The sequence below is a fragment of the Tamandua tetradactyla genome, chromosome 2, assembly GCF_023851605.1.
Source record: "Tamandua tetradactyla isolate mTamTet1 chromosome 2, mTamTet1.pri, whole genome shotgun sequence".
NCBI classification, from domain to species: domain Eukaryota; kingdom Metazoa; phylum Chordata; class Mammalia; order Pilosa; family Myrmecophagidae; genus Tamandua; species Tamandua tetradactyla.
This window is the reverse complement of record NC_135328.1, coordinates 168,332,042-168,344,881: the sequence shown is the minus strand read 5'-3', so window position 1 is coordinate 168,344,881 and position 12,840 is coordinate 168,332,042. Positions and strand designations below refer to the sequence as shown.

Below are 12,840 nucleotides of genomic sequence, written 5' to 3'. Positions count from 1 at the left end.
ATGTGGCTATTCCGTAGGGCCACTGAGGTAGGGTGTAGGCTTGAGTCCCCCAGTTTGTGGCCTGAAGGAGCTCAGTTTAGTGGGGAACAGAACATGCAGCCTGATCATTATAGCACGATGTGATTACAGAAAGTACTGGAGGCTGAGGCAGCAAAGAAAGCAACCCTCCTGGAGGGTTGGAGAAGGTTCTGCAGTTGAGTCCTGAAGTTCACTAGGAGCACAAAGGACAGAAAGCCTTCCAGACAGAGGAACCAGCATGTGCAAATGCCCAGAGGTGCAGTGTTCTGGACAGTGAGATGCTCACTGGGGTTAGAGCCCATTATGTGTGAGGGCTCAGGTGGAATGTAAAGACTGGAAATAAATGTAGGCAGGGCCCACATCCACAGGGGCCTTAAGTGCCAAACTAAGGAACTAGGACTGTGTCCTGGAGGGGATAATTGAATGATTTAAAACAGGTCAGAGGAAATGGTCAGCTGTGGTACTGTGATGATTGTGGTACTGTGGAATATGAGATTGATTGGAAAGGAAGAGAATGAAGTCAGATAGACTGGTTAGGAGGCTGTTACAGTATCCAGGTGAGAGACAAAGAAAGTCTGAAGGAAGGTCGTACAGCTGAGAATGAAGAAACATGGCTAATAATACAGTAGACACTCAAGAGGCAATATTAGCAGGACTTTCCGTCTCCCAAATGCTGTTTTTTCCCAAGATTTTCTTTCCCCCATAACCTCTCTCTGGGCAATTATTTCCATAGTGCTCATTATCATCCAAAACTCTCTGGCTCCCAAATTCCAACCCAGATAACATTCTCAAGCTCTGGACGTAAACCAATCAACTCCCTTTGGATGTCCCATATCCCCCTCACCCTCCACATGTCCAAACCTGCTCATCTCCATTCCCCTCCCATCAGCCAGCCAGACTGCCCAGCCCCCAACCCCTTGCCTCCTCCACTGCTTCCCGTGTCAGAACAGTACTGCAGTCCACAAAAGCCTCCAAAGCCAGCCTCCTATCCAGTCTATCTTCAAACTGTGCCTCATGCACAGGCCCGGGCCCTGCTCTGTTTCTGGGCATGTGAGCTGAGTGGGTGCATGTGTGTTTGGTGAGGGTAGGCATTTAGTTATCAGTAAGCAGCACTGAGTACATTCGCCTCCATCCATAGTGTGGCATTCACACCATCATTCATGCCTGGTCATCAGAGGTTCTGGCTTTGCCATCAGGACAAAGAAAGGACATGATTGCCAAAAGGGGGTGCCCGAACATGCAGGGAGGCAGGCTTGTGGTAGCCAAACCTATCTCCTATCTTACATGTGTTTGAGGACACTTCAGAGAGGCCTTCCCAAGCACCAGAGTCTGCTGAGTATGGAATCAGACACTGGGAAGAGCTTGGGCTGGGGCACTGCCATCCATACCTTCCCTGACCCCTAGGTTGAGATAGAGCCCTCCTCTACACTTTCTCCTTTAAAAGTCCTCACCAAAACCAGGGAATTCTTCCTTTCTGCCCTGGCTGAACATTTCCAATGTCTTGCACTTCCCCACTAAGCCACCAAAAGTTAGAGAAAGCTCAGATGTGTGGTACCCAAGGCTGCTCTCCCAATAGAGCCCTCAGCCTTGGCTGGCCCAGGGGGTAGAGAAGTCCTGCCAGCCCACATCTGCTGGCACATCCTCCCCAAGCCCCAACTCTGCCCTGGGGACTCCTAGGTGCAGAAGGCACAGGGCCACCCTACCTCTCCTCCTCTTCAGCCACCTTCCCCATGGGCAAGTTACCACTCACCTGTAGATCTTGCGGTAGGAGAGGTCACACCAGTAGATGCGATTAGTGGCAACTTCCACGTCCAGCGCCACAACGTTCTTGAGCATGGGGATGAGGCGTGAGTAGTCCCGCTTCACCAGGTCTATTCTCCGCACCTCGTGCCGGTTGGTGAAGATTAGGGAAGGGCTCTTGCCAGCTGCCATGTGGGGAGGTTAAGAGAGAAAGGGTCACTGTAAGAAGCATGGAGACTGGAGACCAAGGAGCTGCCACTGGGTTGCTGGGGTGGCCTGGGTTAAGCCCTCCCATGATGCCACATTTCCAGTAAAATAGGGATCATGATTCTTACACAGGTTAGAGGAACAGATGAAATCATGGGTATAAAAAGCATTTTTAAAATGCCAAGCACCATGTCTAACAGAAGGATTTTAATTCTTTTTATTAGATACAAACTCCCCCCAAATACTTTACGCCTCCCCATTTCCCCTTTAGGCCTTGCAGTGTTTGGCGTCATCACTTGCCTCCCAACACACCTTGATTCCAGCCACCCGGAATCACACAGCCGTGTCAAGGCCTTCCTGAGGCCCTTTGCTCAAGCCATCCCCTCCATCCAGATCCCCAGCAACAACCACCTTCTCTGCTGGGGGACCCATTGCCATAATTCAAGAAGGGGTCAGCCAAGCAAGGAAGTGTTTTAGAAAGATGACTGAAGCTGCTGTGTGGGGGACAGGCTATTGGGCTGGGGTGCCTGGAGGGAGGAGATACTCGAGGAGGTTGTCATGAGTCTCTAGTTTGTGTAGAGGGTATGTGAAGGCATGGCAAGAGGTGAAGCTGTAGAGGTAGACAAGACCCCATCATGAAGGGGCCTGTGAGCTGGGTGAAGAACTGACTTTCAGCTGAGTCGATGGCAAAACTGGGATGTGAATTAGCTATAGGATTAGATCTTAGGAAGATCATCAGTGACCGAGACATTCCTGGCCAATCCATATGGGTCACCATCCCACATGCCTGTGATTGCTCAAGTCTCAGCTCCTCCAGACTGGATTTAGATATGCCGGGCCACTGTCAGACACCAACATGGTCTGAGTGGCTGCTCCTAGTGACATCTGTCTCTGGAGCAGCCTGTGCCTTCTCACTCTGATTTCCAACAGGACACTTCTGCTGGCCACCTGGTCCCCATCACTGTGCATCTGTGCCAGGCTAATGTGTCCCCAGGGGACCAGCACAGAGCCACACAGAGCTGGGGGCTGGGTGTGCTATCATGGAGACTGTTTGAAAGCAAGGTGGTGGTAAGAGGAAAGGTGTGGTACAAATAGGGAGTACAGAAAAAGAGAGTTCAAAGTGCAGGAAGGGGAAAGAAGGAATTCTGGGCTCTAGGCCCAGTTCTACCACTGATAAACTGTGTGTCTCTCCTTGTCCAGAATTCAGAGGCATGACAGTTGATCTTCCTGAAGATAGAAGCTGGATTTGAAGGTGCTGTGAAGTGCTTTCAGGCTCAGGGCTGCAAGTGTTACAAGTCCCAGTGTTTATGACTCGAGTTTTTGCATAAGTGCACATTAGGCATCTGTGTGCAGGGTCTGTCTATACATGGACAGGTGTGTGTGGCCTCCACTCTATGTATTTAATATGTTGTCCAGCACACAGTGACCCATGTTGGAATAAGAACAGGTGACATGTTACACGTGATGTGCTCACATATGTGTTGTATATTATACAGTTTGGGTGGTATGTTTTTTGGGTTTATGGGTTACATGTCAAGTATTGTGGCCACTGTGCTGTTTCATTTTATATGTTGTATATTATATTTGTCCATCTAAAGTCCAGCTAACATTCAATATCTCTTCTTGGATGTCTAACAGCTTTCTTAAAGTTAACATGTCCAAAAAAGTCTAATATTTCCCCAAACCTTCTGCTCTCACCATATTTCCCATCTCCATAAATACCAATCGTGTTTTCCCAGTTTGTTTAGCCAAAAACCTTGCAGTCATCTTTGGCTCCTCTTTTTCCTCTCATACCCCACATTCAATTCGTAAGCAATTCCTGTTGGCTGGCCTTCATAACATCCACAGTCTGTCTCCTTTAGTATTCCCACTGCAGCCGCCCTGGTCCAAGCCACCAAGCCACTTTTCTTCTGGATTATTACACTGAACTCTTGAATGGTTTTCCTCCTTCCAACCATGTCCCTCTACAGTCTATTCTCAACACAAAGGCCAGAGGGATCCCGTTAAAATGTCACATGTCTCTCCTCTGCTCAAAACCCTCCAGTGGCTCCCCCCCAACTTAGTGTGAAATCCAGGGTAGGCCCTACAATGGCCCATGAGGCCCTAAGGGATCTGTCCCCGTGTCACCCCTGACTTCATCTTCTCCTATTCTTGCTTGCTCCAGCTGCACTGGCTTCCTTGCTGTTCCTTGAATACACCAGGCATGTTGTCGACTTAGGGCCTTTGCACTTTCTGTTCCTACTGTCTGAAATGTTGTTCCTGCAGCAATTGCCTGGCTCCCACTCTCTCACCTCCATTAGGTTTTACTCACATGCCACCCAGAGTAAAGACTTCCCTGGCTTCCCTCTATTTAAAACTGTATCCTACTTTTTTCCTGGACCTCCTTATCTCCCTCCCCTATTTTATATTTATATTTTATTCCCTTCTCTTATTTCTCTTCTCTTTCACTAGAATGTAACCCCTGTGCGGAAAGGCAGAGACTTGTGTCTGTCTGTTTACTGATGAATCCACAGTGCCTATAACAATGTTAGGCATCTCAGTATAAAGAATTGAATTAATTCTGTTGACGGACTCGATCGATATGTAGGTCTGCACGTCATGTTCTTTGTGTGCAGTCTGTGCCTACACACCACGTGCTGTGTGGTCTGTGGGCCCAACTGGGTTGTCCTATGCAGCACGTGTGGGAGTTGGGGTTACAAGCCATAGTCAGTGCACAATGGGCGTGATGTATATCGACCCTTCATGTACACGGTGTGCAGTCTGCCTTCTGTGTGTTGTATACCCATGCATAACCGCTCTTCACATACATGGAAGAACGTTGCTTCCCAAGCTCCCTGGGAGCTGTCTCCTTGTACCCTGCCCCCTTGGGATGTCCATACCGACAGCCTTGCAGTTCTTGCTCAGTGTGTCCATCTCGTAGCCAGGGTGGCACTCGCACTTAAAGTAGCCCTTGTAATTGACACAGATCTGGCTGCAGGCGTCTGGGTCCTCGCACTCATCAATGTCTGTGGGGAGGAGCAGGTGTGAGAACAGGCGGAAGGATCTGCCTTGGCTGCGGGGGCAGGGGAGGGACTTACCCCCACAGGTCTTCTGGTCCAGGAGCCGGAAGCCCTCTGGGCACGTGCACTCAAAGCCAATCTTGAGGTCAGTGCAGATGTGGGAGCAGCCGCCGTTGTTGTGTAGACACTCGTTCAATCCTGGGGAGGGATGCAGGCTCCTGAGGGTCCGGGAGTCCAGGATGGGGTGGGGGAAGGGCAGGGGTGGGCCTAGAGCGGAAGCAGCGGCTCAGGGCAGCGGGACTCCCAGAAGACCCAAGCCTGGAGGACTCTGCACCCTCACCAACCTCTGTGCTCATTAACTAGGTGACCGGGCACAAGGGAGAGGGTCAGTAAGGGGCAGGTGCTATATCAAGGTCAAGCCCAGAAACAGGGACGGAGTAGAACCAGAACTCAGGTTCCTCACTTCCCAGCCAGCTGGGTGCATCTAGGCCTCCCCTTGCTGGGCCTAAGGTCTTTCCTTTCACAAACACGTTTCCTCCAACTCCTTTCCTGCTGACCTCAGAGTTGAAGGGTCCTGCCTGGATCACGTCCAGTCCACAGACTATCACAAGACTGTCTTTGGAAATGTCCCTCCTTCAAAACTTTCAGCCTCAGGCAGCCAGACCCACCTTGGAACAGCATCGCCTATTCTTCCTCACAGAATCTGCCTCTCTGTAGCTTCTGTTCCTGCTCCCAGTTCTGCCGTGTGGGATCGGCCAGAGTCCATAAGCTCCCTCAGCACCTCCTTATCCCCTGCCATTCAATGCCTTTCCTGTCCATATCCCTCTCTGAGCAGGGTCCAGAGTCTGGAAAGCATAGGTTGCCCACTATTGAGCTTGTGACTAAGACTGCCAGGCCTTTTACTATGTTGTACTGCTGCTAAGGCAATTCTCTTTCACCTTGAGTTAAAAGGATGGATTTATTTCAACTCCTCTGAGCACCCTGTCTCTGTTCCTACACACGGCCATAGGCCGAGCCCCAGGATGACCAACTGCTGCAAAGGATGCCAGGATTCCAGGAGCTCAACTGGTTGCCCTGTCTTCTACTCCGCCACTACCTTCTGGCAGGGCCCTAGGGGAAGCCAGAGAGGCCAGAGAGGCTGGGACGAAGGCTCCCTAGGTTCTCACAGCATCACCTGAGCTCTAGAATCACAGCAAATTAATTCTGCAAGCCAAGGGAAGGTACCACACCCATCCCTCTGCCCACTGCACATGCCCCGCCACTCCAGCCAAGCCAAGCCCCTGAGCCAAGCCAGCTGCGGCCATGCACACAGCTGGTCTGAGCTTCCCACCCCAGGCCATGCATAGCTGTGGGGTGCCCCCACCATGAGCCAGGCTTAGGAAATGGATGTCCCCTTTACCCCTGGGCCTCCTCCTGCTTCCCCGGGATGTTGACGGAACTGAAAGAACAAGACCATGGCAATGACTGGGTGGCCTGGTGATGACTTGGCCAGACCCAGCCCTGGAAAGCTCTAGCTTTTCGTTGAGTAGCTGTGGGATGGTGCCTGTGGGGCAATGCTTCCAGGAATCTCTCCTCACTCCAAGCTCTCCCTGCTCTGAGCACCATCCATTCATTTGTTCACTCATTCACTTACCGCCCCATTCATATACCTGCTTGCTTTCTCCCTCTTTTTGCAGGTAGCAGGAACTCAACAGCTGTAATTACTAAGCACTTGATGCAATGGCTTTGAAAAGGGAAGGGGGCAGAGCTCAAAGGAACTCAGGTTTCTAATAAAAGGAGAAGGCAGAGTCTCCCAGAACTGATGGGGTTTAGGAGATTGGAATGGGTAGCAGACCCATGTCACCCCTACCCTGGAAGGCCTTCCCAGACTCTGAGCAAACATTAAGGCTGAGGCTGAAGGGAAGTCTCTGGTCTTATTAATTCTAGCCTGGAGGTGATTCTCTTGGGAAGCCTGTTGGGGTAGGGCATTTGAGGCCCACCATTGAAGGAAGGAGCAGTGTCACTTTGCCCAGCACAGGCACACACGTGCATGCACATACCTGCATGCACACACACACCACCTTATGCAGAGGCCCAGACAGGCAAGCCCATGGACTCTGCAGGCATATTCATACAGATGTGGGAACACGCACAGACATGGGAACTCACACAGAGCATGCACTCCCCTGCCTTACTCAGAGAGGGAGACATGGGTGCAGATACTGTCCTCTCACAACACAGCACAAAGGACAAGCGCAGACACAGACACAACCATACATACTTCTCTTTGGTGTATCATGCAAAAGACAAGAGAAGAGAGAGAGTTTAGTAGGTTAATAGTCCCTGGCTAAGTCCAAATCTTCTGGAAGTGGGTAGGAAGGTAGCTCCTATTTCCCTGTCCCCTTTTCTGTAGATACCTTTTCTTGGCAAGGTGTCTGGGGGAAGGTTTGTCTACTGCAAGCTCAGGTGGAGGCTGAGTGACCTTTTCCCCACCATTCTTCCTCTCAAAATCTGTTTTTTACTTCCAACATTTGCTCAAGGGAGCTCCACAGAATGAAGCTCTATGGAGGAGGTACTGGGTGAAGACAGGTGTGCTGGGAAGGTAAGGCAGGGAGGGGTTCAGCTGGGCTCTGTCTCAGGGGTTCTATGTCCAAATCACCCTCAACCTCTGACTTCCTGGGATCAGCAGAGCAATGACTCATGTTCCTTACTGGAACCTACACTGAGCTTTCAGCATGTTTTCTGAGATGCTCACCTCACCTATAGCCCAGACCCTCCTGTTCTTTCCAGGTCCACTTCCTAGAGCCCACCATGACAGCCAATTTTACCAGGCCAGCTGCCTCCTTCTGTTCCTCACTCAGGTCTCCCCAGCAAGTCCAGCTCCTCAAGGCTTTGGATGGTGCCACTCCTCTGCTGGGTCTGCCATACCCGACCCAGGCCTGGCCTGAGCCAGGTGGCCCCAGAAGGTGCCTCAACTGGCTGTCTGCCTGCTATTCCCACCTCTCTCCCTGGGGTCTCTACGGCCAGGGCCCTGGTTAGGTCAGCAAGGCAGGAACACTGAGAAAGAGAGAGAGTGCCAGAGTGAGTACATACTCAGAGGTCTAAGCATGGAAGAATGGAGGAGAGACCGGGTTTGTGAGAGGAAGCATAATTTTCGAGCATCTGGCCTGGAAAGGAAAGGACCTTGGAGATTTGGAGAATTCAGAGTGAGGGCCCCAGGGTCAAAGCACCCCATCTGAGGCCAGAGGACAGCAAATGAATCAAGAGGGTCGGAGCAGAAAGTAGGGTGCCCAGAAGGGCAAGCAAGGGCCTCAAGCCCTGAGGCCAGGCAGGGGGATGGAAGGGAGGGTTAGTTAGTCCAGCCATGGACGTGGACAGGTACTGTACCACACTCTTTCAGAGGCTCATCCGACCAGTCCCGGCAGTCCCTCTGAGTATCACACACTTTCCCGCCGTCCACGCACTCGCCACTCTTACACTGAAATCTGCGGGGACCCTCACATGTTGACTCTGTCGGCCGGACAAGAGAGTGGACAGCACCTGTGAGATCCTGGGCAGGAAGGGCTGAGCTCCAGCCCAAGCCCAAGCCTCTAGAGGATGGCCCTGGACAGACAGCTGAAGGTAGAGCCTGTGGGAGTTCTGCTCACAAAAGGCAGGGACCCAGGGATGGTCAGGACCTTGAGGCCACCCTGGGTATCATCTGGCAGGGCAAGGCCATAGGATCTGGGTCTAATCTGGCAGTCCTGGAGCCCTGGAACCCTGTGCAGTGGCTCCTGAAAGACCTTGGAGGCTGGACTGACCATCTCTTGAGGGCAAGGGCCCTGGATAGTGAGGCTTTTCATTTATTCATTCCCCAGATGACCAGGGTCCGGGCCCTGCTCCTGGAGGTTGGAGGGGAGGTAGGTGGTGGTAACCAGAAGAACCACCTGAGAATTAAGGGGTTCCCTGGGGAATAGGCTTCAGCTCAGCTCTCTCTGGGAACTAGTAAGGGAAGCCACTCAGAAGCATAGATGTGGACAAATGGTGGTGGTGGTGGGGGCTGGACTCCCTGCAGTGCCCGTTCATGTCCCCCTAAGCTTTCAGCATTTGCAAAGTCCTTAAAAATCCAGATCTGGTGCTATTAGAACCCTGTGGGGAGGAGATCTGGGTGATTTAGGGGATACTCTGGGGGAAGAGCCATCTAAGGGACCAAGGGGAGACTTCTTCTAACTCTGATCTTCCCAAAGCCAGAGGAGAGCTCAGAGCTTTGTCTCACAGAGGATGCTGCCCCTTCACCCCTGGCCACGGGTCCCGTTCCCTGTCCCCACGCACCCTGCAGGCAGCCAGCTTCATCACTCCCGTCTGGACAGTCCTTTTCCTGGTTGCAGTGCTTGATTGCAGGGACACAAGTCCCATCCCCACACTGGAACTCATCCCCACGGCAGGTTCCCAGCGCTGCCAGGAGAGGATTAAGGAAGAGGGTCAAGGCTATTTCTAACCCTGGCCAAGAAGAGAACCAGAGAGGCTAAGCTTGGGGGTTCTCCAAGGGCACCTGGCCAAGGCACCTCTATGTACAGATGGGGAGACTGAAGCTCAGAGAGGGGAAAAGGACTTTCCCAGGGTCACACAGCACTCAGGCTGGCAGAGCCAGGACTAAGACTCAGGTCCCCTGTGTCCCCATCCATTGCTTGTGCCCAGAGCTACCCATCCAGAACAGACCCATGGCCTTTTGAGTCTTGCCCACCTCTTGGTGTCCTGTTACTTAATGACTTCATCCATTCAGAAAATCCTTCCTGAGCACCGTTTGCCAGGTGCCAAGCTGGAGGTTGGGAACTCAGAAGCAACTAAGAGCTTCCCCCATCCTCCAGGAGCTCAGGGTGCAGAGGGGCCCCAAGGAGTGAACTAATGGTGACACTGTTGGTGACATCGCAGTGTGGGATGCCTATGAGAGTGCCTCAGGGGCCAGCCCAGTGGGGACGGCCTTGAAGGAGGAGCAGGCCCAAAGGGAAGGGAGGGCAGGGGTAGTTCCTAAGAGTACCAAGGTCTTCTGCAGAGGAAGCAGAGGGTGACTCTGTGCCAATGGGGAAGGGGACGGGATGGGAGGTAAATCAGAGAGAGGGTGTCCCTGCAGAGACACAAGGGCTTGGCCTCTGGAGTTAGACCTGAATGCCACTGCTGGGTGCCTGCGTGACCTCAAACAAGTCATCTCCCTTCTCCCAACCTCGGTCTCCCTTCTCCGTAGTAAAACGGGATGACATTTTCAGAGTAAGGCAAGGAGAGAAAGCCTGCGCCGGGCGGACCGCTACGGGATCCGCGGTTGCTGGGCCGGGGGATATGGAGGGGCTGGGGGCTTACGGCAGTCGGCCTCGTCCGACTTGTCCTTGCAGTCGCGGTCGCCGTCGCAGCGCCAGCCCAGGTGCACGCACTCGCCGCTGCGGCAGGCGAATTGGGCCGCAGCGGCGCAGGCGGCGGGCGCAGCCGTGGCCCCCGGGCCCGCCCGGCCGCAGCGCTCGGCCGCCTCATCTGAGCGATCCTCGCAGTCGAACTGGCGGTCGCAGACCCAGCGCTCCGGGATGCAGGCGCCGCCATCGCCGCCGCAGCGGAACTCGCGGGGCCCGCAGGCCGGGTCGGCACAGCCGCGCTCGTCGCTGCCGTCGCCGCAGTCGTCGTCGCCGTCGCACACGAACACAGAGGCCAGGCAGGAGCGGTTGCTGCACTGGAACTCGTGCGGGGCGCACACTGCGCGGGACAGAGAGCCGGTCGGCCCGCCGGACCGGCCCCGGCCAACCCGGAGCCCGCTGAACCTGCTGCAGGGGCTCTGACCCTCTTCTACGTGCCAGAATGAGCCCTGCTGGGGGGGGGGGGGGGGGGGGGCTGAATGATGGAGGTGTGCTCAGGTGCTGGAAAGGAGACTCACCACCTGGGCCCTGCCACAGGCCAGCTGGGCGAAATTGGGCAATATACTTGCCCTCTCTGGGCCTCCCCACCTCACTGGGTAAATTACAGAATTCTTGCCTAGCTCTCCTGCAGCAGAGCACACCTGTCTTAAAGAATCTTCTGATGTCCCTGAAAGTGATATGTAACATGACACTGACCTCTCCCAGAATTGGGTCTGGGCGGTTTCCTTACAGCAAAGTTCAGGCCACCCTTTCCTTGCTTTCCCTATCCTGTCCAACCTTCCTGGCCTGGCATCTCCTGGGTCTCTGCTGCACCCCACCACCTCACCATCTTTTGCAGCCTGCCCCAGCCACTTGAGATCCTCTGGACCCTTTGCACACCTTCCCACCTCCTTGAGCCTTTGCTCAAGCTGTTCCATCTGCTGGGAGCCCACCTCTTGCCCACCGTTGTCTCTGTATTTCACAGCAAGTTTTCATCCAAGTTCGCATCCCAAATTTCACCTTTCACAACACACTCCATGCGCCTTTGCTTGGGAAGCTTTCCTCTGCTTCTGCCTTCCTTTCAGGTGACCTTCACAGTCTGCTCAGGTGTCTGGGTTTCATGTCCTCTGTCCCATGACCACAAGCCTGCCAGGGATGGGCAGCAAAACTGACCCACCTTTGTCCCAAGGGCCTGGTGCAGAGCTCACTGGGTGAGTATGGAGTGGCTGGGTGCCGGATCAGCCCCAGGGGTGAGCAGTTAGGAGAGAGAATAGGTCACTGGTCCTGATTCAGAGCTTTCCTCTCTGGTGAGCTGATCTGAGCTCAGAGGCTGGGAGAGCCTTTGAGACCAGCCAACCCAACTGGCAGTTTACCAGTGGGGAAACTGAGGCCCAGAGAGGGAAGTGACTTGCCCAAGGGCCTACAGTCAGTTTTTCTGGTTCTCTCCCCACTTCGTGGAGTGCAAGTTCTTTTGGGGGCAGCAATCTTCTCGCCTTCTTCCCTCCCTAGTGTCCTCACACAGGCCAAAGACGGGGGCGGGGGGGGGGCTCTGGTGAGAGCCGGATGCAGGGGCTGTGGCCACAGGTCACACGGTCATTGCACCACCACATCTCTCCACATGGGGGCGGCCAGCACCTGTGTTTTTACACTCTGCAAAATGTCAATTTTCATTGTTACTGAACATAAGAGAGCGATGTCTTCAGTTTCACAATGTAGGCAGGTCATATCATGTTTTTTTGACAGTTCTATCAAGTTTTTGACAGTTGTATTTTTTTTTCCCCTTCTGGGTTTTTGGAATGTCGAGGCATTGATGGGAAAAGCTGCTTCCCCACGACACCTGCTCCCCAAGATTACGGTGATGTCTAGAGTAGTGCCCCTCCTTCCTGTCCAGCCTCAGTTCGCATATGTGGAGAGAGGGAGGACTCACTACCTTCAGAGTTCCTGCAAGTTTTTGGAGCTTTAAGATCCCTGTTTCCAGGCCTATATCCAAGGACCCCTGGTGTGGAAAAAGCTCTGAGGGATGAAATAAAGGAGAATTCTTTTTTATTCTCCCTGAGTGGTTGGAGAGCTGCAGCAGAGAAACCCAGTAAAACCTACTAAGACTTCTGCCTCCCCTTATTAACAGGGCACCTCCCTGCAATAGTGGGGGGGAGGGAGCAGCCTTTGTAGCCAAAGAAAGCACCTGATCATCGGTGCAGGGGTGGGGAGGAAAGAAGAGGACCAAGGCAAGGGTCTCATTGGCTAGTGAGGCCTGACAAAATCATCACAGCTGAAGAAATGAGCCAAAGCCATCACTGGGGCTTTGAGACTGCTGGTCCCAGCTGGGATCTCACCACCATACCCAGTTGCTTCCTGCTTCACATGCCTTGAAAACCCAGACTTGGAGTCTTAGCGGGCTGTGACTCAACCTCTGCAGGGAATGATACTTCCTGTGGGCCGCGAAGGATGGGCTGGATGCAAACTCAGACACCGGTGGAGGGGAGCAGGGCAGGGAGGTAGTGATGGGCAAGCACGTGGCTCCTCCTCCAAGACCACCCTTA

The 12,840-nt window shown here is 53.4% G+C and overlaps 1 protein-coding gene and 1 long non-coding RNA gene across 16 annotated transcripts in view; one reads left to right on the top strand and one right to left on the bottom strand.

Moving 5' to 3' along the window:
- The window catches only part of LOC143674216 (uncharacterized), a 53,329-nt gene extending 49,906 nt beyond the window's left edge, over positions 1-3,423 (top strand). Inside the window, exon 5 of the long non-coding RNA XR_013170967.1 lies at positions 3,166-3,423. This is a non-coding gene — a long non-coding RNA (uncharacterized LOC143674216). The remainder of the gene's footprint in view (positions 1-3,165) is intronic.
- LRP8 (LDL receptor related protein 8) overlaps positions 1-12,840 on the bottom strand; it is a 106,526-nt gene that overhangs the window by 48,774 nt on the left and 44,912 nt on the right. For 6 of the 15 annotated variants that reach the window (XM_077149587.1, XM_077149600.1, XM_077149592.1 and 3 more), the window contains 6 exons: positions 10,278-10,661; positions 9,255-9,377; positions 8,331-8,453; positions 5,043-5,162; positions 4,845-4,970; positions 1,769-1,943 (listed from right to left, as the gene is read on the bottom strand). In XM_077149587.1, the coding sequence (XP_077005702.1) occupies positions 1,769-1,943; positions 4,845-4,970; positions 5,043-5,162; positions 8,331-8,453; positions 9,255-9,377; positions 10,278-10,661 (1,051 nt within the window). Of the gene's footprint in view, positions 1-1,768; positions 1,944-4,844; positions 4,971-5,042; positions 5,163-6,363; positions 6,403-8,330; positions 8,454-9,254; positions 9,378-10,277; positions 10,662-12,840 lie in introns of all 15 variants that reach the window. The other 9 variants (XM_077149590.1, XM_077149593.1, XM_077149589.1 and 6 more) reach the window with 5 other exon arrangements.